We start from the raw sequence: 24,568 nt of genomic DNA, 5'->3' as shown, positions 1-24,568 counted from the left end.
GCGACCACAGGGAGTAAGGGGGTGGGCGTTACAAAATCACAAAATAATTTGGGTTGGAAGAGACCTTTAGGATCATTGAATCAAGTTATAACCCACCCCTGGCACTGCCCCATGTCCTGAGAACCTCATGTCCGTCTGTCCAGCCCTCCAGGGCTGGTGACTCCAGCACTGCCCTGGGCAGCCTGTTCCAATGCCCCACAGCCCTTTGGGGAAGAAATTGTTCCCACATCCAACCTCAACCTCCCCTGGCGCAACTTGAGGCCGTTTCCTCTGCTCCTGGCGCTTGTTCCTGGGGAGCAGAGCCCGACCCCCCTGGCTCCAAGCTCCTTTCAGGCAGTTCAGAGATCAGAAGGTCTCCCCTCAGCTCCTGTTCTCCAGCTGATCCCCCAGGTCCCTCAGCCGCTCCATCACACTTGTGCTCCAGCCCCTCACCAGCTCCGTTCCCTTCTCTCCACTCGCTCCAGCACCTCAAGGCCTTTCTTGGCGTGAGGGGCCCAGAACTGCCCCCTCCTGCCCTGTGCCCTTGAACCCATCTCCAGCCATCAGCCAACTCCAGGTCCTCACCCAGAATCTCCCCAAATTAACAACAGCCTTGTCCATACTGATGCTACACTAAGAAAACAAATTTAAAAGCTTAATAAAGCAGTATCATTAATTGCTAATGAGCAGTTTTGTGAAGGAGGGGGATCCCAGGCCATTGCCCACCTTACTCTGGGCTTTTTGAAGTCCAGTCCGGCTTATCCATTGACTACAGGACCTTTCAGAGTCTGATGTTCACATTGCCAGCAGCAACCAGTCCCTGTTTTTTATGCCAAATTAATTCCCCACAATTCTGGGGAGGGAGAAGGGACAAAAGCACAACGTTGTATTTATGCATCTGTCAGTATTTTCCTTTTTTTGTTGTTTTAAATCTGATAATCAGCCCAAGCCACCTGCTCCATCTCTCACCTCACCCACTGGTGTTTGCACAAGGAGATGAGCAGATGTGTCCCACCTCGTACCCTGCAAACAGCACCAGGAGCATCCCCGACCCTTCCTAAGACCTCAGAGAAGGGCTGGCCCAGGACAATCAGCCAAGACTGAGCTGGAAACAAAGAGCTGGAGCTTGGGGAGGGTCGTGGAGAACATCTGGAGCCCACAGCACCTCGCCTGTCCCCACATCAGAGTGGTGGATCTCACCTGTAGAGGACATGGAGTCCAATCCTGCTCCACTCCCAGGTACGGTGGCTCCAACTTGAGGCGTGTCTGCTACCCAACACCCCCAAAAACCATCACTAACTCAGGTGGTGGGCATGGAGAGGCCCAGACAGGTGACCAAAGGCTCATTGAAGGAGAAACAAGCTTGTTTCTGATTTGTACAAAACTGTTTTAATGTCAAAACAGCTGCAAAATACTTTAGGTGCGTTTCTAGTACCATCAAGAAGCTCTTTGAGATCCCCAGGTCCAAGTCCCTTCCAGGCCCAGGGTCACCCACTGCCTGGAAGCACAAGAGCTTCTCAGGCACCTTCTCCCAGTGCAACACATCCCCAGGGAGGGGTCTGTCCTGAAGAACACACTGAAACCCCTTCCAGACCCTCCACTAAGGACAATTTTCCTTCCAACCACACACCCGTGGCTGGAAATACCTCCATGAAGTGCTCTGGCGTTGAGGCTCCTTCTTGGTTCAGGTGGCCACCACCCTTCCCATCACTGAAGCCCCGTTGCCGTTCCAAGGAGCTTCAACAGTGTTTTCAGCCTGGAACCAGCCTGGCTGAGTCCCTGAGACACCAGATAACACCTCAACAGGCACCAAACCCAACTCAAAGGTTGGAGAAACCAGAATCGGAACCTCAGCAACCGCTGGGCGACGGGGCGAAGAAGTACACAGCCAGGAGGATGAAGTAGACCATCACCAGCACCGTGCCTAGGGCAGACAGAGCAGGTTGGAGAGGGTTACTCCTTGGAGAAGGGGGAAAAGTTGCTTTTAAGACCTTCTGGTGTGGTCTGGACTAGCTCACCATAGAGGACTTGCAAGGTCCTCTGCAAAATCTCACTCAAGATGGGTTCAAAATTCCCTCTTGAGGATGGAAAGGGAGCAATCCCTTGGGTGGCATCTTCAGCACCTCCAGGATGGTCAACCAACACCTCAGAATTGTTCAAGCCACCACAACATCAAGAGTTGCAGGAAGCAAATCACCCCAGGGCTGCCACCAGGAGACCCGCCCCCACCATCAGCAGAGGGAAGGTGGGGACACCAAGTCCCACAGCAGCCCCACAGGCGAGCAGTCACCTTGGAAGTAGTCACATTTGCCATCCATGAAGATGTAGTTCATGAGCACCACGCTGAACATGCTGGCGTAGACGTGGAGGTCGCTGAAGACAAGCGTGAAGTTGGTCGGCTGCAAGGTAGAGAAGATTTGGGATTTATGGCCAAGCAAAGACAACCCTCCACCAACTGAGGTTGTGGGTTTGCATGTCACCCCTTGGACCCCCATGGCCACATGTCCCTGGGGCTGGGGACAGCATCACCCAAGGGAGGAGACATCTGACCCCACTTTCCCCTGCACTGAGCAGAGAAGACATGAGATGGTGGCTGCGCCCTTGGAGTGTTGCATGTCCCCACCCCCACTGGGGGAGGTCACCCAGGGGCTGTCCTGGGTCTACTCACGTAGAAGATGGTGAAGAGCACCAGGATGGGGATCTGGAGCATGCAGACCTGGACGGCAATGCAGTTCCCAATCTCGATGCTGAGGAGGACAGAGGGACATCAGAGCTGGCACGTGCCAGGTCTCCAGCAGCCCTTGGGTTGAGAACAAACCAAGCCCGGGGAACCAAACAATGGAGTCCAACCTGGTTCTGGTCCCATTTCTTGGGTGGCTTTAAGTTCTCTCAAGGACAAGCTGACAAGGATGTGTCCCACCAGTGCCATGGAGCTGGGCAGCCCATCACTAGCACCAAGACACAGCTATGGGATGGGGACAGGGACCATGCTGGAGGAGGACACCCCAAAACTCATCCTTTAAGCCATCTCACCTCAAGCTCAAGTTGTTCTGCAGGGCGAACTGGATGCCGTTGACAATCTCTGGCAGCTCCGGGACCATCGCCAGCACGGTGACACCAATGAAGTACTGCAGGGAAGAGGGGGCATCAGCGGATGCGTGGATCACATCCCACCCTGGGCAAACCACAGCTCCTCAATGCATCACAACATCTGTCTCCCAAGCTTTTGAGGCTCAGCCCTGCAGCCAGGTCAGGTTCCCATCCCTGGAGGACACATCTTGGTCCCCATGGCCACGCAACCTGGGTCACCACCATCCCTGTCCCCACACTCACCTGTGAGATAGTGGAGTTGGTGAGGATGGGGCTGATGTGCTCCGTGGCCAGGTCAGCACAGGCCGACATGCAGAGGGTGGAGAGGAGCAGGATGACCAGGGCCCGCCAGCGAGACCAGTGGACCACAGCGCTGTGGTGGTGGCCGGGCACTGGGAAAAGAGCAGAGACATGATGGGACACCCCGGGGATATGAGAAGAGCCAGCCCTGCAGCAGGGACATCCCACGATTTGGGGGCACTCACTGTGACAGTCGCTGATGTGGATGTCGTAGATGTGCGAGTGAGTTTTCAGGGTGAAGAAGAGGCCGATGAGGTAGGCAGCGGGGAGCAGCAGGGACACTGTGTACACCAGGGGTCTGTGGGACACAGGTGACACATTTAGTGCCACCAAAGTCTGGCATGGAGACCCCAGTGGGGTTCCCTGCACCATCTATTGATAGAGGAGATGGGGGCATGGGATTGGAGCCCTTCATGGTGGTGAAGAGGGGACCTGGGAGGGACACAGGGCCACAACCCAGCCTGGGAGGTGCCACCACACTACGGGGACAGCCCTGTCCCCACCCCAGCTGACACTCACTGGACGTGGCTGTAGTAGAGGGTGCCGTTGTTGTCCATCTGCAGAGAGAGAACCTGTCAACGGGGATGCAGGGGTCAAGGGACAGCCCCAATGCCACCAGCAAGAGCAGGAGCCAGGTGGGCTCGGAGCATCCCCGACCCCAAATGCCAACAGTTGGGGTCCGTGTCCCCACTCACCAGGTCAAAGTGACAGTTGTGGCAGAGGTAGTGGCCCAGCGGGTTCTGGGTGACATTGTGGCACTCACCACACACCAGCTTCCCATACACCTTGGAGAAGAGCGTCGGGGCAAAGACACCTGCGGGGATGGAGGGACAGGGGGTGGGTGCCCAGGCTGGTGGGACCCACACACACACAGAGCTGGGGACACCCCTGTCCCCAACTCACCTCCCACAGAGAGGAAGAGCAGGGCTGAGCTGACGCCCGCCGAGCGGCTGTTGAACCGTTGCTCCTGGTGCCGGATGCCCCCGATCACCATGCACAGACCCTTGGGGATGGACAATCGGAAAAGAGTTGGGGTTGAAAGGGACCTTCAAAGGTCAACTAGTCCAACCCCCAAAAAAGGAGAGAGAAGGGGCGCGGAGGGCAACGAAGGAGAAGGGGCGCGGAGGGCAACGAAGGAGAAGGGGCGCGGAGGGCAACTCATCCTCCCAAAAAATCTCCATCAGCACTTTGCTTGCAGCGTCCTCCCAGCTCTCCGCAGAGACTGGGTGCTCTTGTGCCACCATGGCTCACCGGGACAAAGAGGACACAGCCCACCAACGTCCCCGTCAACGCCGACTTGACGATCTCGGCATAGCAGCGGTTGCCCTCGCGGGAGCCCTTGATGAGCGCCGTGATGTAGAAGGTGAGTTCCGTGATGGAGCCGAACGTGGCGTTCACCACCGCTCCCACCGCAAAGTTGCTCTGGGCTGAGATGCTGGAGGAGAAGGAGGGTGTGAGCAGGGCTGGCACATGTCCCCAACTTGCCACCAAGTGTCCCCCTTGTCACCGCTCACCTGGCAATGGCCATCCCAATGTAGTAGGAGAGGGGCATGATGGAGAGCAAGGCCAACGTGAACTTGACAGGGGAGCTGGTTAGGTGGTTGTGACTGTCCACGTAACCCAGCACCAGTGTCACCAGCACCAGTGGCAGCAGGTCTGGGGTGGCCAGTCAAGGAGATGACTGAGGTGGGGTGGGATTTGGGGTCAGCACCCCCCACCCCACTCCCCTCCAACCCAACAAAAGGATACTGACAGCAAAGACATTGATGCCATCCACGGCATATTTGTAGTAGTAGGGGTTGAGGGCACGGTGGCAGCAGAGAATCACCTCCCCCTCCAGCGGGACCTCCGTCTGCGGAGGGACAAGTGGGTGACACCGCTCCGAGCGCCCCCCCACCCCAAAAACCACCCTCAGCCCCCCTCAGAGACACCCACCATCCTCAGACGCCGGACGAGCACCCGCTTGGGGGGCAGCAGCAGGACACGGGTGACGGCACGGGCGCTCAGCTTGGCCACGGGGATGAGGACGACCAGGAGCCACGCGGTGACACACGCCAGCCCGTGGGCCAGCGCCAGCACCGGGTAGCCCAGGCACAGCCACGCCACGGTGCCAGCATGCCGCTGCCAATGGGTGCTCACATTTAGGGTTTGCCCACCCCAAAACACCGACCGCCGGGGAGCGGAGGCACCCGTGGGTGCCATCCCCACCACAACGGGTGTGCCCGTGCCTGGGGAAGGGGAGGGTGACACCGTGGGGCTCACCCAGTATCCGGTGTTAATGCAGCACCGCGGGCGCCAGCGCCGCGGCACAGGGCCACCGAGCAGGGCTGAGCTCTCCCCCGCGCCGCTCGCGTCCCCTCCGCTCTCTGATGTACCCAGCACCTGGTGGGATTTGGGGACCTGGGAGACATGGGGGGGCATGTTAGGGTGTGGCAATGGGACACCCCAGTTTATCCCCAAGTGGGGTCCGAATTCGGGGCGTACTGTTACCTCCACTTTCTGGATCACTTTGCCAAAGGGCCAGAGGAAATAGCTGGCCAGGTCCCAGCAGAGCCGCCCTGCGGGGACACAAGCGTCAGCGCTGTTGGGGACACAAGCGTCCCCTCCAGCTACAGGGCCACCCCGCAGAGAGGGGATCCAGGAGACCCACAGCTCAGCCAGGAGACCCACAGCACCCCCAGTCCTTTGCATAAGGGTCCCAAACTTGCGACTCACCATAAGGAGCCCCCACAATGGTGACAAACATCACGGCAGCCACAAGGACGTAGAGGACCGAGAGCCACCAGCCAAAGAGCAGGAGGTAGAGGACGTTTCCAAACGTCACTGTGGACCCTGCGGGAGAGGAAGGGTGCAGTCATTGTCACCTGCACCACCCCAAATCCACGCTGCCACCACACAGGGGTGTCCCCAAGGTCACCCACCTCCAGGGCCCCGGATGACATTGAGGTCAGAGTAGAGCTCCTTGACAATCTCCGATCGGTCCTCCCAGGGCCGCGCCGTCACGTGGCTCTTCCATTTCTTGAAGCCAAACTGCACAGAAACATTTATTTGGGTGAGAAAACTCACTAGAACCATCCAGGAGCACCCGTGGGTGCCCCCACCCGTGCCACAGCCACCCACCTTGTAGTTGTTGGAGAGCTTGTTGGCCTCCACGGCATTTTCGGCTGTCAGGGTGGTTTTCACCACGCAGCTCTCGCAGACCTCCTCCGAGTGCTGCTGGCAGCAGGACGGAGGGGACACGGCTGCGGGAGAGACGGGGGTGACACAGTGTGCAGGACCCCCCCTAGAACGCTGTGCCCAGCCCGTCCCATGGCAAACCTACCTGGGGGGACATGGGGACAGTACAGGTGGCAGCCCAGGTCACCCTGCAGGTTGTTGATGGTGCTGCAGTGCCGGTCGCAGAGGGAGCCGCGGCGGGGGCCATCACTGTCACCCTGGGTCTCGGTGGCCTTGGGGACATCTGTGGGGGAGACTGGGGTCATGCTGGGGCTGCATCCTGCCCGGGGTCAGCACCACAGGACACCCATGTGCTGCTGTATTGGGGGGACACCCTGGCCCCCAAACCCCACAGGGGACACACAGAGCACCCAGGGGGGAGCCCCAGTGTGATGTTCAGGAGGGGGGACCCCCTGGTGCCTGGGATGTGGGGTGATACCCCCAGTGCCCAGGGTGATGCTCAGGAGGGAGGACCCTTGGTGCCCAGGATATGGGGTGACACCCCCAGTGCGATGCTCAGGAGGGGGTGCCGCCTGGTGCCTGGGGGTGACACCCCAGTACCCAGTATGATACTTAGGAAGGGGGACCCCAGTACCAGAGGAAGCAGGAACACCCTAGTGCCCAGTGTCATGTTTGGAATGGGGGGACATCCTGGTGGCCAGAATGGGGAGGGGGACAGACACCCCAGTGCCCTCTGTACTGCTCAGGAAGGGGAAACCCCCACTACCCAGAGCAGTGGGACCCCCCGCACAGCGCCTGAGGTGACGCTCAGGTGGGGGCTGACACCCCGGGTACCCACAATAGGGGGGACCGCCCCAGTATCGTGGTCGGGAGGGGGGACCCTCTGGTGCCTGGGACATAGGGACCCCCCAGCTCACCGGGCGCGTCCTGCGAGCAGCAGCAGCGGCGGCGGCCGGACTCACCCTCGCCGGTCATGGTGGGGGCAGCGGCGGTTCCGGAGGCGGTGGTGCCGGGGCGGCCCGACCCGCCGGTATTTAACGGGCGGGTACGGGCATGCGCGGGGCCCCCCAGGGAGCCGCCCCCTCCCCTCTGCTCCACGGGGCCGACCCGCCTCCGCCGGGGGTGGGATGTGCGGGGAATGCGGGGGGCGTGGGCATGCGGGGCGTGCGAGGCTGGGGTGCGTGGGAACGGGGAGATGTGGTATATTGGGGTACACAGGAACCGGGGTGCGTGATGTATGGGGGTGCACAGAGACAGAGATGCACAGGCATCCGGCGTGCGTGGGGATCGGGGTGTGTGGGAACAGGGGGGCGTGGGGATGTGTGTTGTGCGAGGCTGGGGTGTGTTGGAGTGGGGGATGTGGTATAATGGGGTGCACAAGGACCAGGGTGCGCCATGCATGGGGGGGCACAGAAACGGGGATGCTCAGGTATCCAGGGTGCATGGGGTTGTGGGGTGCGTGGGAACGGGGGGTGTGGTATATTGGGGTGCACAGGAACCAGGGTGCGTGATATACAGGGATGCACAGAGACGGGGATGCACAGGTATTGCGGGCTCCGTGGGGATCAGGGTGCGTGGGCATGTGGGGTGCGTGGGAACGGGGTTGTGCGGGGATGTGGGGTGCATGGCCCTGCGGTGTGTGGGAACGGGGGGGTCTAGTATATTGTTGTGCACAGGAAACAGGGTGTGCAATATATAGGGATGCATAGGGATCCGGGGTGCGTGGGGATGTGGGGCGCACGGGGCTGGGGTGTGTCAGAACGTGGGGGGTGGTTTATTGGGGTGCACAAGAACCGGGGTGCGCGGTGTGTGGGGCATGCACGGGGATGGGGATGCACAGGTATCTGGGGTGCATGGGAACAGGGGTGCACAGAGACCAGGGTGCACAATGCATGAGGGTGCACAGAGATGTGGGGTGCATGGGGATGTGGAGTGCGTGGGGATGTGGGGTGTGCGAGGCTGGGGTGTGTGGGAATGGGGGGGGGTGGTATATTGGGGTGCACAGGACCAGGGTGTGTGATGTATGGGGGTACACAGGGATGGGTATGCACAAGGATCCAGGGTGCACGGGGATTTGGGGTGCGTGGCCCTGGGGTGTGCGGGAACGGGAGGGGGTGGTATATTGGGGTGCACAAGAACTAGAGTGCATGGTGTATGGGGGATGCCCAGGTATCAGGTGCATGGGGATGTGGGGTGCGTGGGAACAGGGGTGCATGGGGACCAGGGTGTGCGATGTATGGGGGTGCACAGAGACGGTGATGCACAGATATGTGGGGTGCGTGGGGATCAGGGAGGTGTGGTATATCGAGGTGCACAAGGAGCAGGGTGTGCAATGCATGGGGGTGCACAGGGACAGGGATGCACAGGGACCAGGGTGCGCGATGTATGGGGGTGCACAGAGACGGGGATGCACGGGGATCTGGCGTGTGTGGGGATTGGGGTGCATGGGGATGGGGGGTGCGTGGGGACAGGGGCTTGTGGTATATCGGGGTGCACAAGGACCAGGGTGCACAGCGTATGGGTGTGCACAGAAACCAGGGTGCACAGTGTGTCAGGGTAAAGAATTTGGGTACGCAGGAATGTGGGGTGACAAGAGCTCTGCACTGGGAGTGGGGTGCAGGGGGAGCTGGGTGTGCGGTGTGTTGGGGTGCAGAGGGACCTGGGTGCATGAGAATCTGGGGTGCTCAGGGAGCCAGGTGCACCATGTATTGGGGTACACAACAAACTGGGGTGCACAGGGATTGAGGTGCATGATATATTGATGTATACAATGTATTGGGGTGCAGAGGGAGCAGGATGCAGAGTTATTGGGGTGCGCAACATATTGGGTGCACAGGGACTGGGGTGCATGGTGTATTGAAGTGCACAATGTATTGGGGTGCAGAGGGAGCAGGGGACACTGTATTGGGGTACAATGTATTGGAGTGCACAGGGAACAGGGTACACGGTGTACTGGGGTGCATAGGAACTATTGTGCATGGTATATTGGGGTGCACAACAAATTGGGGTGCAGAGGGAGCAGGGTGCACAATGTACTGGGGTGCACAGGGAGCTGGGTTTATTGGGGTACACAACATATTGGGGTGCAGAGGGACTGCAGCGCAGTCTATTGGGGTACATCATGTATTGGGGTGCACAGGGACCAGGGTCCGTGGTATTTTATTTATTGGGGTGCACAGGGACCCCGGTGCCCCCAGGGGTGCTCTGTGGGATTGGCTTTTCTCAATAAACACCCATTTTTGGGTCAAAAAAAGAGTATTTCTGTGCTTGAAGAGTCTTTAGCACTTGAGTGCGACGGAGCTTGCGGGGTGAAAGGACACGGGGAGAGCCCCGCTTTGCAAGACTCACGGTCAAGCTCAGTTAAACCCGGTTCTTGAACATCCCTCCCTGGCACATCCGTGGGTTTAGTGACACTGAACCCAGGAAAAAACAAACCAACCAAACAAGCGTTTTGTGACAAAACAAACTCATTTAATCCGGGAATCAAAGGAGCTGTTTTGTCACCTCGTGCCTCCCCGGGGGGACGGAGTCACCAGAAATGGTCATTTCACACCAAAAACAGACATAAAACCGAGCGCCCCCGGCCTGAGCACGGCACAAATTCTCTTCCCTCCCATCGATGCATACGGTAAAAAAATAGGTTCATTATATCACAAAACACTCGGTGTTCTCGTACCCGGTTACAACCCGGTGTAATTCTCGCACCTCCTATGTTTGTGGTTTACAACGGGGGGGACGGTTTGTCACCGAGACGCAGCGTGGGGACAAGTGACGTCCTCATCTTCAGCACCTCAGGGTTTAGGGATTTTTACCCTCCTTTAAAAAAAAATAACTCTACATGTGCTTCTAAACCCCTTATTTGTCACAATTTACACCAGATGTTCCCCCCTCCATTGCAAGACTGACAAAGGGGGATGGAATTCTTATTTTGTTCGAAAAAATAAGAATAAAAATACAAATTAAAATCGTATTTACTGAAACCGGCGAATCAAAGGTGGTTTTCTCTTGACCCCAACACATCCAGCGGGGCAGAAAATCCCATTACACCAAGAGCAAGGGATCAAAAAAAAATCATGTTTTTCTTGTTATACGTAATAAAACGAACCAAAATTAGTCCAAACTTTTAAACTTGGCTTTTCTCGTGCTTATCTGGGATTTCTTGGGTCCTGAATTTGGCCAAATGGTTGTATTTTCCCACATGATGACTCGCGGCTGGGCCCTCAAACGCGCTTGGAGTTTAGTCCTGAGATTAGTTAAGCTCAGTTAAGCGGTGATGACACCAATAGATTTGTTGAACAGAAAAAGTCCTTTTAAAACCAAGATTTGTCCAGGTGAGGAGCCGGAAAGGAGAAAACCCACCCGGTGTTCATACGTTGGAGCGTTTTGGCAAAGAAATATTAAATATCATCATAAAACCCACGCGGGAATTACAAGCGCTTGACGTTGGCCCACAAAGCGGAGCTTAAATTATCCCCTCTTGTAGTAAACTCATGTTTAACGTAACGTAATGATGCGGCTCAGTTTGTCCCACTGGAGAGATTATTCTCCAAAAATCCAGAGCACGTTGACTCCCGATAGACCGAGATTGACACGTCTGCGAAAATAAAGCGATTTTAATGGCGTTGGCGCCGTGGCGGTTTCAGTTTGAAAAGCTCGGAATTTCGGGTACTTACCCCAGCATCCCGGATTCTTTGGTCTTGATGATGTACAGGAACATGAGCAAGGTGTGGAACATGTTGTTTCTGCCCTGAATCCACGGGAAAAAAGAACAGTTTCAAAATCAAACAGCAATATTTCGGGTAGAATACAGAAAGACATCGTGAAATAGCATTTACATGGCGGGTTATTCTCAAAAGCGGAACTTTTCCCCTTGAATTCCTACATAAGCTCCGGCCTTAGGGGGCGACACCGCACATGAGGGCGTTTTATTTTAAATATTTATTATTTTAAAATAAGTTGTCAGAATATTATTTAAATAAACAGCCAGAAAATAAAGAAGAGGACCCTCCTGGCTACGTATGTATGTATTTTAAATAGATACTAAAGCTGTTTAGTAGCAGATCAAGTCGCGGTCAAAGACCAAATTAATGGTTATTATGTGTAAATAGTCAAGAAATGTGGTTAGTTCCTAAAAATAGGATTAAAAACTGATGATTTTGCAGCAGCAGGAGCAGAACCTTGGGCAGGTTGTAGACGTGGCGCTGGTAGATCAGCTCGTAATGGGGAGGGTTGATGCTGCTCTGGTAGATGCAGAAGACGTTTTCATTTGAAGTGTCTGTGGATAAAATAATTACAATTAAAAATTCCAACATTTCCAAAGCGCTGATGGGATCCAAAAGGCGAAGAGCAGCAAAATTCCAGCGTCGCTACCTGGTTTATCCGGCGTCTGCAGGAAGTGTTGGGACGTGAAGGTTTTGCCGTCGGGATATTTGGGGTGAGGCGGCAGCCTGGAGTCGAGATAAGTGCAGAAAACGTGCATGATGATCTGGGGAAAGAAAAACTCATCTTAGTTTTGCGCCCTTCAAAATGCAGCAGCTTTTTTGCTGTAATCTCAGATGGTATTTGATAGTCTGTGCTCACAACGTTGACTTAACCCCTTTAAATTTAGGTCCCTGAGTTTAAGGCCAGAAACTGCCCAGTTTTAGCGTTGAGTTCTGGACTAGCGGTGAGGATTTGGCTGAGAAGCGCAGGTGAAATCAAGCGACGGTTTTGCAGACGTTAAATTTACGGAGCAAATTTCTACTTTCTCCTCAAAAAAAAGGGAAATAAAAACCACCCCAAAAATCTGAGCTGGCCAAGAGTCTTATTAATTACATTTTGAAATCAAGTCCTAGAACAAGCACCTAAAAAACCACAGCACAACCTATGTGTGTTTAAACCTTTTGTGGAGATATTTTACCCCCAAATTAGCTGTAATCTGATCATTTCTGTGTTCTTTATATGCAGCATGATCTGGTTTGGAGGCAAAATAAAAGGTTTATGGGGCTAAATGCCAAAAGCCTCAAGTTTGGGAGATGCACCTGGGAAATCACAGCGCTGCGACTAAAACAATGCTAAATTGTATAGCTATTTTTTAAATAGTAATTGTCTTGAGCAAGTTAATGTCAAAAGTTCATGTTTATATTCATCTTTTATATGAGAAATTTATTCTTAGAATTCTTAAAAGCTGGTTTTGATTAAAACAAATTAATTCCAGGCTGTCTCATGATCTTTAAAGATTTTGGAGCCGCTCACCCTATCGAGACACTAAGAGCGGCTTCGTGGCCACAAAATACTATCTATTTAATAATTAAATAATATATATTTAATAATTAGATAATAATATCTAATCACCTTTGCAAACTGAAAAAATCAAATCCTGTTTCAAGACTGATTTTGTGCAATTTCAGCTTCCAAGCAACTGAATCTCAGCTTTGTCAAAGTTGGGAAGCTCTGACGTTCAGATTTTTAGTCTCTCAAGTAACCAAAAATCTACTTACAGGGGGAAAAAACCAATAATTCAACCTACTTTTGGATACATAATTCAGCTGAAGACTCACACTGGAAAGCCTGAATTGTTCTACGGTCTTCCTCTTAATGATTTTAATTACTTCAGATGAATTTTCAAGTTGTCGTACGCGCCAAGGCGCTGATCCTCCTGCCCTTTCAGATCAAGCAGCACGAGTCTTCTCTCCAGCAACAGCTTCAGATTTCTCACAAAATATTAAATTAAACGGCAGTTCTGCTGCTCAATCTGCATTTTTCCCCTCTGTAGTTATGTGACAGATGTTTCAGGGGAGTCTAAGTAAAAGCCCAGCCTAAGACTAAGATACACAATTGCATTTTTGTCATCTACGCAACATCTGATCCCGTTTGCCTTTCTCCTCACCAACTAGAGCGGGATTATCTGTGTAAGGGATGCAAAGATGATTTTACCGTGCTCCTCAAAAGACTTTATTCTTATTATTTCCCCTTCCAAAATCTCCACCAAAAGCAAACCCGCTTTAAGCCGTCGTATCGGGACGTCTTTGGAATCTTACAGAGGAGTCGGTGGGCAAGTCGGTGTCCCACTTGCGGCCTTTGAAATCCCCTCCTCTGTTCCATCGGAACGAACTCATGCATCCTCCCTGAGACAGCTCTGAAAGCAACAAGATTTATTCTTATTTATCATTTTTTAGTATTACTGGGGGTAAGAGTGGTATTCTATGAGGGTTTCAGGGGCTTCATGCACATACGAAACAGGAGAAATTCAACTAATGAAACGCTTTTCTATTAATATGGGGAGGTAAATTGACAGGGTAATTTCTATGTGTAGTTAACAAAGGGATTCAATCCAGCGCTTTGCACCCCAAGCACGCAGAAAATGGGAAATAAGGCTCTTAAAAACATTCCCAAAGTTACAGCCATCACTACAAAAAGGGAAAGATTTGAAGAAACGTCTCTCTAAGCAGCTCTTACCCTGCTGTGACCCTTCAAACGTCTCCACTGAAGGAACATTCGATGCCACCAACATTTGGTTTTGGTAACGGAAGCGTTTTAAAACCAGAACGGTGACACCACGTACCTTTGATCCTTTCAACCAAATACTCCTGGTTTGGTGTGAGATCCAAATACTGCACGATAGCGTTGAGGGTTGGAATGAGTGGAGCTTTAACGAGCGCTGCCTGCTTCAGACTGCTGATGCTGGCTTCTGCAACACAATGAGAGCGGCGCAGGTCACCACAACCCCCCCAGAACCCCAAAGAGTCTCTCCCTTACCAGGCGTGGCCACCAAGAGCTCTCCTTTTTGGCGCACCGTTCAAAGTCCAAAAATATTTAGCCTTTTTCAAGGCTTTCAACACAGTTTCCCATGGGACATGGGTGTGTTATGGTCTAGACAAGTTGTTTCTGCGGTGGGTGGGGAACTGGGTGACAGGAACCAAGAGGGTGGTGGCAAATGGCTCCTTTTCCAACTGGCAACTTGTCATATCCCCCAGGGATCAATATTGGGCCCAACACTGTTTAACATCTTCATGAGTGATCTGGATGATGGGATCAAGCATACCAGGACGAAGTTTGCTGGTGACGCCTGGCAGGATGACCGGGAGAGGCTGGGAGAATTGGGCTAAAAAGAACCTTATGAAGCTCAGCACCATGTTCTTAGAATCACAGAACAGTTTGGGTTAAGGGACCTTCAAAGCTCAACCAGTCCAAGCCCTGTCATGCAGGGACATCTTCAGCAGCTCAGGTTGCTCAGAGCCCTGTCCAGCCTGGCCTGGGATGTCTCCAGGGATGGTTCATCCACCACCTCTCTGCCCAACCTGGACCAGGCTCTCTCTACCCTCAGCGTAACAAATTTCTTCCTCATGTCTGGCCTGAATCTCCCCTCTTTTAGTTTAAATCCATCCCCCCTTGTCCTGTCGTAACAGGCCCTGCTCAAAAGTCTGTCCCCAATATTGAAAAAGTTTGTTCCGATATCTAAAGGGCGGCTACAAAAAAGACAGAGTCCCTTTGTACAAGGAGTCCCATGGAAGAGATGAGGGGCAATGAGCACAAGTTACTCCTGGGGAGATAATGATTTAGCACAAGAGGGAAATTCTTCACCATGAGAACAATCGGCCATTGGAATTATTTCCCCATGGAAGCGGTGGATTCCCCAACATTGGCCACGTTTCAAGTTCAGCTGGACAGGGTGCTGGGCCAGCTTGTCTAGACCGGGCTTGTGCCAAGAAAGGTTGGACCAGATGATCCTTGAAGTCCCTTCCAACCTGGGATTTGATGACTCTATGAACACGTGACACTGCCCCAAACACTCATTGCAATTCCAATGAAATAAAGGTCTGCTTTACATCCCAGAATATAAAAGCTACAAGGAACCACTCTGAAGAGTAATGAGGTGCAGATGATGCCAGCACTGATCAGCTTTTCTACAGGCATCTCAACAGATGAAGCGCTTGAAGAGACACTAACAACAAACAGCCCTGCAAAAGGTGGATTTAGAATCATAGAATCATATGAATTTAATTTAAACGCAGCATATCAAATGCACTTCTTAGTTAAGGACATATACATCTGAAGCAACAAGAAGAGCACGGCCTTCAGATTTGTAGCATGTCATGAAAAAGAGAACTCCAGTACATCAGAGTTAAAACAACATAGTTCTTTCAAAACGCGGCTGATTTTAAGGACAATTTTGGAAAAGCACACATAGCACTGGAGACAGTGAGACTTCATGGGGAGACACTGAGAATTTATAGCACATTTATCTTGGAAACGTTTTCTGACAGTAACCAACGATAATTTGAGGCCATAACTCCCCAGCAATAAGTTTAAGGGGAAAAAAAAGAGTTTGATGAATTTTCTACGAGACAAGCATCAGTGGGACTTCAATATTTCCACAAGTCTTATGAAGAACCTTTCCAGCTTCATGAAACGCATGACATGGAATAAAGACCACACCAATACCGAGCAGAAATGGAACAAGGATATTTAACATGTAATCTATTTTAGCACCCATCCAACACCCCAGCTACAGAGCGGCTCTCCATTAACCACCACCGGGAACCCCAAAACTGCCTCATCTTACCTCCAATCTGCAGTTCTGGACACCCCATTCTTCTCAGCTGAGTGCTCACAGACTCGATCTCTTGGACAAGTGGCACTAGAATAGTCTCATTAATCCACTAAGGAAAGAAAAAGGTGAAAATTCAAGAAGTCAGAATGGACAAATGTTAAAAAAAACCCCTAGTCCTTAGCTTATATCCTTCTAATCATCACTGTTACAATCACAAAGCAGCTTAATAACAGAAACACTGAAGCCAACCAAGGAGGAAAGTAATTAAATTAGAATAGCAAGTTAGGCAGAGTTTAAATGACTCTTTAATACCTTCTAAGAGGCCAGAAAAATAAGTAAAGGAATCAGCAAAGCAAATCTCTAGGAAAGTATCAGACAAAGCTTTTCTGAACAACGTGAAAAGCGGTATTATGGAGCACAGCTCTCCAACCATCAAGTTAATTTATACTTTGATGGGTCCGCTCCCTCTCACATTTGTTTCAGGAAATCAAGGAGCTGATAAACCCGTGTGGGATTTGTACGTGAGAGGATTTGGGAACTGAGGCAAACTGGCCCCGGCTTTAGGAACAGATGTCCAGGAATCTGGTATGGATCTCGTACAAATCTTTGCTTTTCACCAACCCTATTACTTTAAAAAACAATCCCAAAACAAAACACACAAGCAAAACTACATATTTGATGGATGCTATGATTGAAGTGGCAATTCAAAGTTAGATTTACTGATTGTTTTGCCATTGTGTGCAAATAAGTCTCTCCTGCTACAGCAATTCCTATTGATAACATCAAGGCTTTTCTTTTTGCTTTTTATTTATGCTGCTCAGGACTGTCAGAAAAAGTCAAGCTTTGGGTTGGAATTTTCAGTGCTTTGAGCCCAGCAGAATGAGTTTGAAATGCCACAGAAACATCAATTTAGTGACTTGAGTTGCAGAAAGAATAACCAAATCTTGTCATTTCCGACAGCGCAACTCTTCCCCCCTCCGTCGGCACACACAGGACACAAAGGTGCTTTTCCCCTCCGTTGTGCTTGTTTTAAAAAACAGGTAAATCCTAAAAATGGAACTTACGTTTCTGAACTTCGCGGTCCAGGAATCCATGTGATCAAGGAGCTGTCGGTTCATTGTCACCCGTGCCCAAACCTACGGAAAGGACAATATTAAATACATATAAGAATGTCACAAAATACCAAGCTCTATGACAATTTCTGCTACTGACTACAGTACATAATTCAAATTTCATTTTTCCCCCCAAATTCTTATATATCTGTATCATTTGACCTTGACAGCAGCTTCACATAGGACACTCCCACCCTCTATTCATGCTAAAATCATCCTGCATGAGCCCAAACTCAGTTTTCAGCTCTTTGCTCTATTAGGATAAAATTTGTCTGAATTGTAGATTGATTTAAAGTTTCCCATTCAAATTCTTCTTATTAAGTTAATATAGGAAATAAAGAAAATTGGTATAATTTAATTCAAGCCGCATGGATTGTATTCCTTTGCATTAGACTTCTTTATGCTTTATACCCTTCAGCCCTTCCACTGGGCTAAATGCAGATGAATTTCAAGTCAATTTTTCTATCACAAATGTATTTTATCCAGAGTACGCCTTGCTCTCCAAGGGAGAAACCATTTTCCAACTAAAATTCAGAATTTGCAAAGTCAATTTAAAGTGAAGCTGTATGGAGATGGTTAAATGCTGGGGGATTTCTCCCCCTCCAGCATTTTTGATACAGCTCAAATCCAAACCTTTGCATGAAACTGTGTACTTCAGAGGCCTGTTTCTCCCTCTTGACCAGGTTCCTGCTGAATTTACCTCTTCTGCGGCCTGTTTTGAGCTCAGATCGGCTTCGTCCTTGTGTGCCGATGGTGCCTGGGACCTGCACGCCAGCTGATACTGGAATTTCCTCAGCATCTGTGCATAGTCTGTCATGGAACGGCTGTAATTCCAAAATGTTGGGCTGCTGGAAGGAGAGCTGGAATCTGAACTTCCTGAAACGACCCAATCATTAAACACTCATGTAATTATTGCCAAGTCATTCTGGAAGCAACAGTCCAGGCAATATTCAGTATATTAAGGCTTTAATAAGAGACACGAGCACAAACTGTCACTAATATGTACACTGAAGTCAATCTGCATAAATACAGATTGATTGTCCCCACACAGGACAAAAACTGCTTGTGGGTAATTCACCCCCTTTATCTAAAACACCTTCTCCATAAGATATTCCTCTCACCAAGGTGGTAAAGTCCATCGTCTTGTCATGGTCAACAAATGCCACAGAAAGAATCGATCAGCACACATTCCAATAGGCTGCAACAGCGGCATATATCCTATCCAAAGCAATCATTTGGAGGAAAACTTCCTGAAGCTCCTAAGCCAGAACGATGACGCTCTGCCTCACATCCTAATTACTCAGTAGATGATCAAACTGTTTCGCAGCCACCTTTCCCAAGATCACAAGTGACTACTATAAAAGACTTATGTCGATTTATGAATACGCTGGAATCCTTTGCGACTTTTCTCATCCTCAAAAGTCAACCTCGAATAAAACCAACGCCTTTTCCTTACCAAGCTTTTCCGATTGAATCTGTTTATTTACCTAGTTGAACTCTGTGCTGCTTCTCTTCTTCATTTCGAAGGAAGGTGTCCAGGGACTTGAGGTCTGTCATATAATCTTCTTTGCCAGTAGGAGAATTATACAGAATGGGTGAGGAGCGGTACCGAGACCTCAGCCCGCCGCTTTCCACCGCTCCGATGCTCGCGGGGTATGGTGAGCCGCCAGGAGAGGGGCTGAAGCTGGAAACCTTGAGTGAATAAAGACAAATGGTTGTGTCGTATGAGGAAGACAGAATTGCACCTTGGTTTGTAAACGGCACGAATATAAAAGACGCCTGTCTGGGGTTTGGGTTGATTTGGTACTTTTCTTTTTTTGCATTTACATTTTAGTTTATTTCAAAGCAGCCACTCTAAAAAAAGCATTAAGTGACACTAGGGGAAAAAGGATGAATTATATGACCAATTTACATTTACTTTGCAAGAGGAACGAACACAAACATAGAACTTTGCTCATCTTCGACGGAATCTGGCACAACGCAAGGACCAAGCTGTACCCTTGAGAGTCGTCTTGGTCATTACCTTATTGTAGCTGCTGCCTGGTGAATAAGTTACTGCACCGCTGTAAGAAGCGTTGTTGCTCGACAGAGCTTGGAGCTGAGGGCTGTACCCCGTGATACAACCGGTAGTAAACTTTGGACTGGCGCTGGGGGAGCGGGACGGGCTGTAACTCAGCACACTTTGACCCTGGATGGGAGGAGAAGCTGTCGAAGACGGGACTTTCTTTGCTGCCAGCTCACGTGGTGGAGTTGTTTGTACGGCTGCAATAAGGGAAAACAGAATTAATGCTGTGGATGTCGCAGCGTCAAACTTTCCTCTACCTTTTAAAGGTGCAACAAAACACGTATACAATGTTATCTGAAGGTGATTTTATGCAGATGCTAGAAGAGACACTAGAAAAATCTGACCCCTAGAGATTTGAGTCAGAAAACTGACAGAAAAAAAAGAGAAGACTGAGATATGTGGCCACAACTCAACACAAATATACAGCTTCAGATTTCAGTTAAATGTTACCAGGCACCTCACATAACCACGACAGCTTCTTTAACCTGTTTCATAAGCTACTTCCCTACTTCATGCATCTTTAGTATATTGAATGCCTTAATTTATTTGTGCAAATAAACATAGGAGATCCCTGAACTTCAGTGATACAGCATCATTCCCGTCTGCTCCAAATTCTCTAGGGGCAGACTAGCAGGGTGAAAAATTACCATGTTCCCATTTTGCTTTTGGTTTATGTACCTTGTCAGGTTCTGGTGTATTTTAGAACTTCGCTTTGATGTTCTAACGCTTTCTGAGGCAACTGCGCTCTGGGCTGTCATCTTCCAACCTCACATGAAGGTCTGGCTGTCCCTCTGATTTGCTTCTTGATACCCAGCATGATATTAGCAGGATATCAAAATGAAATATAAACCTGCACTCTCTGCCTTGCTCCTAGTCCCATGTATAGGTTACAAATTCCTTGTCGAACCTCTAAACATTCAAGTTTTTCCCTGTCCTTCAGCAGCCGCTTGTTGTTTGTCGCTGTGTGTTTCACCTCCACTTCTCTCCACAAACACTCCTCAAATTACCACTTGATGTTGTGAATTTTATAGAATCATTTGGGTTGGAAAACACCTTTACGGTTTAAGCTGCAAGTAATTTAGTGCACTGCTCATGTCAGACGAGATAATTCAGAACCCACTTCACTAAAGAATCCTGCATTTGAGAAAGATACCATCTCAAAACAAAAAAAACAACCAAAAAATAAGATTGCCAGGGATATTTATGACACCCACCTGCATTCCGCAGCCCCAGCAGGGTCTGCTGGCCGGGACTCATCACCAAGCTTGTTGGTGCCACTGTGTATTTGAAGTACCTCCAGAAATCAAATAAGGCGTTCAGGCTGAATAGAGACGCAAGCGCAAGTTCTAGAAGAAACACAGAAGTTGTTACCACAGCTTGAGCACGAGGAATAATAAAAGGATATTATTTGCAAAAAACAGGCGGATGCTCATTAAAAACAGGTCACTATTAGTGCCACCAGTAAGTACCAATTTGGGCAAGTATCTAAGATTTCTTCATTTTCTTATCCAATGGGAGATAATTTTCCTTGCTACGTTGAGATTAATTCATATTGCCCAAAATTATTTTTAAATGGTTATTTTCCAAAATGGACACAAACTACTGAAGTTTCACAGTATTTCTCAACCATTATTTCCCATCAAATCATCTATCACTCATCCCATGATTTTTCTCTCCCCCTTGCTCCTTTTCATCCCGTTTGATACAGCTTAAGAGTCTACTCGTCTGAAACAAACTTTAATTATTGTGAAATGCCACTTTAATTATTGTGAAATGCCATCCACACCCACAGTACAATAGAGTAGTAAAATCTGCAGCGTTCGCCTAAGCCCTACTCCACATGTTAAACAGATTTAATGCACTGAGAATTTCTTCATGCCCTTTCACAATATATTAAAGAAAGTTGTTAACACCTCTCACTAAAAGGATGAAATTCCAACAGTTTCGAGAGAGACAACAAAAATCAAAACAAAGTGTTCCTTTACATTGAAAACAGAAAAGAAGTTCACTTAGAAGTGACCCACCCCCCAGCAATAAAATTGACAAGTTAAAAAAGAAAAGAATCCCTAAAATTAATTGAAACATTGCAGCGACTCACCAATATACCAGAGTGGCCAGTATGTGATGTTGTAATATGAGCTTATGAGTTTTCCAGTCCTGAAAAGAAAAACAAGTTATAATTTTGTAACAATCGAGTCCCTGGAAATATTTAGGGATCAACAAAGTAGATGTTTTGCTTGTTTGAACCAGATGTAACAAGGAACATACATTTCCGTATAGATCATGCCTGCAACAGACACATTCAGGAGTCCCCAGGCCAAGACCACTTTCCGGGCTTCAGTCTCCTTCCTCATCTTGATGGTCCTGTCGATGAGGGAAGTCGCTGGACTCTGTTCTGGCGTCATTGTCTGTGGCAACCAATACAGAGAAAGCACCAAATCTGTCAAATTTTATATGGTAAGATTCTCAGTCGGCATAAGAGTAAAGACAAAAAGAAGTCACTCAAAACAAACTATGTAAATGGGCTTTACCTTTAGCCAGAATCATGTTTAATGTATTAAAAAAACCCAAGCAGATTATTTTTACTGGTAAAAATAGGTAATATTTCTTTGATGAACTCTGCTGTCAGCAGTGTCATTATTGAGGAACATTTACTCCAGCAAGATGCAAATGAGAGGACAGAGAGATGTTTCAACCTCATTTTTGAAAAATAACATCCTTCAGAAGCACGAGGCAAAGCTCCTGCCTCCCCAGGCAAAGGAATCCAGAGGAAGAAAAGGCCTTGCACAGCTCTGCAGGTTTTTATTTAAAATCAATGCTCGTTTCAGTAGGTAACAGAATATTTTCAAACTGTGCAGCCACCTCTTGTAGGCTCAATACGTCTCAATACTCTCTGCACACATTGCTGCCTTTACGCCCAGTAACACCTTACATGAAATAAATGATCTTGGTGACTTTTTCTGCTAGTCCTGTCACCAAAATACGCTACCATTCCTTCTACCACTCACTTAAAAACTTGTCACGTAATTCTTCACTACATGAGAACACAAATAATTTGCTTTTTGGGGGACAAATACTTAAACCGTACATTACAACCTAAAAAAAATATATTCAAAAAGACAAAACCTAAATCACATTGCCTGTTTCTTTCTGGTATCATGATTCAAGGGTGAAATCGGGATTACTGAAAGAATTATACAAAACTCAGTTCCCTGGTGCTCTTTTTGGACAGGTTTTTCATACAGTTTGAGCCCTGAGGTTTTCCTTTCCCCACTGATAAAGGCAGCAGCCCCATGCAGAGATCCTCTCCCATTCTACTTATTGAGGAGGGTTGGGTGTGGGGGCTTCACCCCCAGATTGAAATATGTCCTCTCATACACCCTGCCCTCTTCTACTAAGACATAAGAATGAGGAAAGGCCTCACTTTGACAATCCATAAGGCACTGAGGTCCCCACACTTCCACTTGCCCCAAAACCCCCAGCTCCCTGTGTCCAAAACCTCACGGCACCACAGAATGGTTGCAGTTCCAAGGGACCACTGAAGATCATCCAGCCCAAACCACCTGCTAACACAGGATCACTGGAGCAGAACACACAGGACTGTGTCCAGGCAGGTTGGAATATCTGCAGAGAAGGAGACTCCACAACCCCCCTGGGCAGCCTGGGCCAGGCTCTGCCACCCTCACCCCCAACAAGTTGCTTCTCAAATTTAAGTGGAACCTCTTGTGTTCCAGTTTGTACCCATTACCCCTTGTCCTGTCACTGGTTGTCACCAGAAGAGCCTGGCTCCATCCTCCTGACACTGCCCCTTTCCATATTGATCCCCAGGAATGAGTCCCCCCTCAGTCTCCTCTTGTCCAGCTCCAGAGCCCCAGCTCCCTCAGCCTTTCCTCACACGGGAGATGCTCCACTCCCTCCAGCATCTTGGTGGCTGCGCTGGACTCTCTGCAGCAGTTCCCTGTCCTGCTGGAACTGAGGGGCAACAACTGGACACAATATTCCAGGTGTGGTCTCCCCAGGGCAGAGCAGAGGGGCAGGAGAACCTCTCTGACCTACTGACCACCCCCTTCTAACCCACCCCAGGTACCATTGGCTTCCTGGCCACAAGGGCCCAGTGCTGGCTCATGGTCACCCTGCTGTCCCAAGGACCCCCAGGTCCCTTTTCACTGCTCTCCAACAGCTCATTCCCCAACTTATACTGGAACATGAGGTTGTTCCTGCACAGATACAAGACCCCACACAGGCAGCTCCACAGCCCGCACCCCATCGCACAGAAAAGAACCGACATCTGTCCCCCACCCTGACCGCTGTCACACGGAGGAGGCCCCGCCATCTCCCCAAGTCCTGATCCATCACCCAGAAGCGGCCCCACAGCCCTGTCACACACGGGTGACCCTGCGCCCCCTGGACCCACTCAGGGCAGCCTCCCCTCAGAGCCCCCCACACCGTGCAGGCCCGAGGAGCCGGGGGGTGCTGGGGGGACAGTCACAGTACCTGCCACAGGACTGAGGGCCGGGGGACGCGAGGTGACACACAATTCCCCTCAGAGAGAGCAGGAGTTCCCTCCTTTTCCCGCCCAGGCGGGGGTCACACAGCACAGCGACCCCCTCACACACGCGGCCCAAGCCGGCCGCAACGTCTGCGCCTGCGCGAGCGCCGCGGCTACGTCACCGCGTACGGCGGGAGGCGGGGCCTGTTGCTATGGGGACAGCGCTCGTTGCCGTGTTTTGGCGGGAAGGGGCGTGTGAGGCGGTCGCGGCGGCCGCCATGTTGGCCGCGCTGTGGGAGGTGCGAAGAAGGAGGGGGTGGGCGGGAGTTATAGTCGTTACCCCTTAAAAGAATTAACTTAATGAAATATAACGAAGGCAAGTGTAGAGTCTTGCATTTGAGTAGGAACAACCCCAGGTTCCAGTGTAAATTGGAGAGCAGTGTAGGGGAAAGGAACCTGGGGGTCCTGGGGACAGCAGGGTGACCATGAGCCAGCACTGGGCCCTTGTGGCCAGGAAGCCAATGGTACCTGGGGGGGGTTAGAAGGGGGTGGTCAGTAGGTCAGAGAGGTTCTCCTGCCCCTCTGCTCTGCCCTGGGGAGACCACACCTGGAATATTGTGTCCAGTTGTGGCCCCTCAGTTCCAGCAGGACAGGGAACTGCTGGAGAGAGTCCAGCGCAGCCACCAAGATGCTGAAGGGAGTGGAGCATCTCCCGTGTGAGGAAAGGCTGAGGGAGCTGGGGCTCTGGAGCTGGACAAGAGGAGACTGAGGGGGGACTCATTCCTGGGGATCAATATGGAAAGGGGGAGTGTCAGGAGGATGGA

General features: G+C 50.4%; 2 protein-coding genes across 5 annotated transcripts; both read right to left on the bottom strand.

Moving 5' to 3' along the window:
• Positions 1-1,345: 1,345 nt before the first annotated feature.
• Positions 1,346-7,602, bottom strand: LOC102088800 (uncharacterized). Of its 3 annotated transcripts, none has more exons than XM_065049371.1 (20): positions 7,464-7,586; positions 6,692-6,829; positions 6,490-6,611; positions 6,291-6,399; positions 6,085-6,201; positions 5,860-5,927; positions 5,632-5,769; positions 5,305-5,490; positions 5,119-5,221; positions 4,884-5,025; positions 4,621-4,804; positions 4,273-4,372; positions 4,065-4,183; positions 3,889-3,926; positions 3,555-3,667; positions 3,313-3,461; positions 3,013-3,107; positions 2,648-2,726; positions 2,270-2,378; positions 1,346-1,903 (listed from the first exon to the last, which is right to left on the bottom strand). In XM_065049371.1, the coding sequence occupies exons 1-20, from the start codon at positions 7,519-7,521 to the stop codon at positions 1,830-1,832; spliced, it is 2,241 nt and encodes a 746-aa protein (XP_064905443.1). In that variant the 5' UTR covers positions 7,522-7,586; the 3' UTR covers positions 1,346-1,829. The 3 variants fall into 3 exon arrangements, with proteins under 3 accessions (XP_064905443.1, XP_064905444.1, XP_064905442.1); XM_065049372.1 differs by having other exon boundaries at positions 1,615-1,903; positions 3,889-3,941; positions 7,509-7,602; XM_065049370.1 differs by having other exon boundaries at positions 1,615-1,903; positions 3,889-3,941.
• A 2,393-nt stretch (positions 7,603-9,995) lies between these two features.
• Positions 9,996-23,933, bottom strand: TMEM209 (transmembrane protein 209). Of its 2 annotated transcripts, none has more exons than XM_065049373.1 (15): positions 23,750-23,933; positions 21,524-21,663; positions 21,354-21,412; positions 20,470-20,601; positions 19,214-19,452; positions 18,678-18,882; positions 17,891-18,066; positions 17,143-17,214; positions 16,091-16,187; positions 14,090-14,215; positions 13,566-13,663; positions 11,917-12,031; positions 11,724-11,821; positions 11,220-11,293; positions 9,996-11,140 (listed from the first exon to the last, which is right to left on the bottom strand). In XM_065049373.1, exons 2-15 carry the CDS (start codon positions 21,658-21,660, stop codon positions 11,086-11,088), a joined length of 1,683 nt encoding a protein of 560 aa, XP_064905445.1. In that variant the 5' UTR covers positions 21,661-21,663; positions 23,750-23,933; the 3' UTR covers positions 9,996-11,085. The 2 variants fall into 2 exon arrangements, with proteins under 2 accessions (XP_064905445.1, XP_064905447.1); XM_065049375.1 differs by having other exon boundaries at positions 21,524-21,695; positions 23,750-23,901.
• Between the last annotated feature and the right edge of the window lie 635 nt (positions 23,934-24,568).

Source organism: Columba livia, chromosome 1, assembly GCF_036013475.1.
Source record: "Columba livia isolate bColLiv1 breed racing homer chromosome 1, bColLiv1.pat.W.v2, whole genome shotgun sequence".
NCBI classification, from domain to species: Eukaryota; Metazoa; Chordata; class Aves; order Columbiformes; family Columbidae; genus Columba; species Columba livia.
Note: the sequence above shows the minus strand (reverse complement) of the source record. Positions and strands in the feature narration are given on the sequence as shown.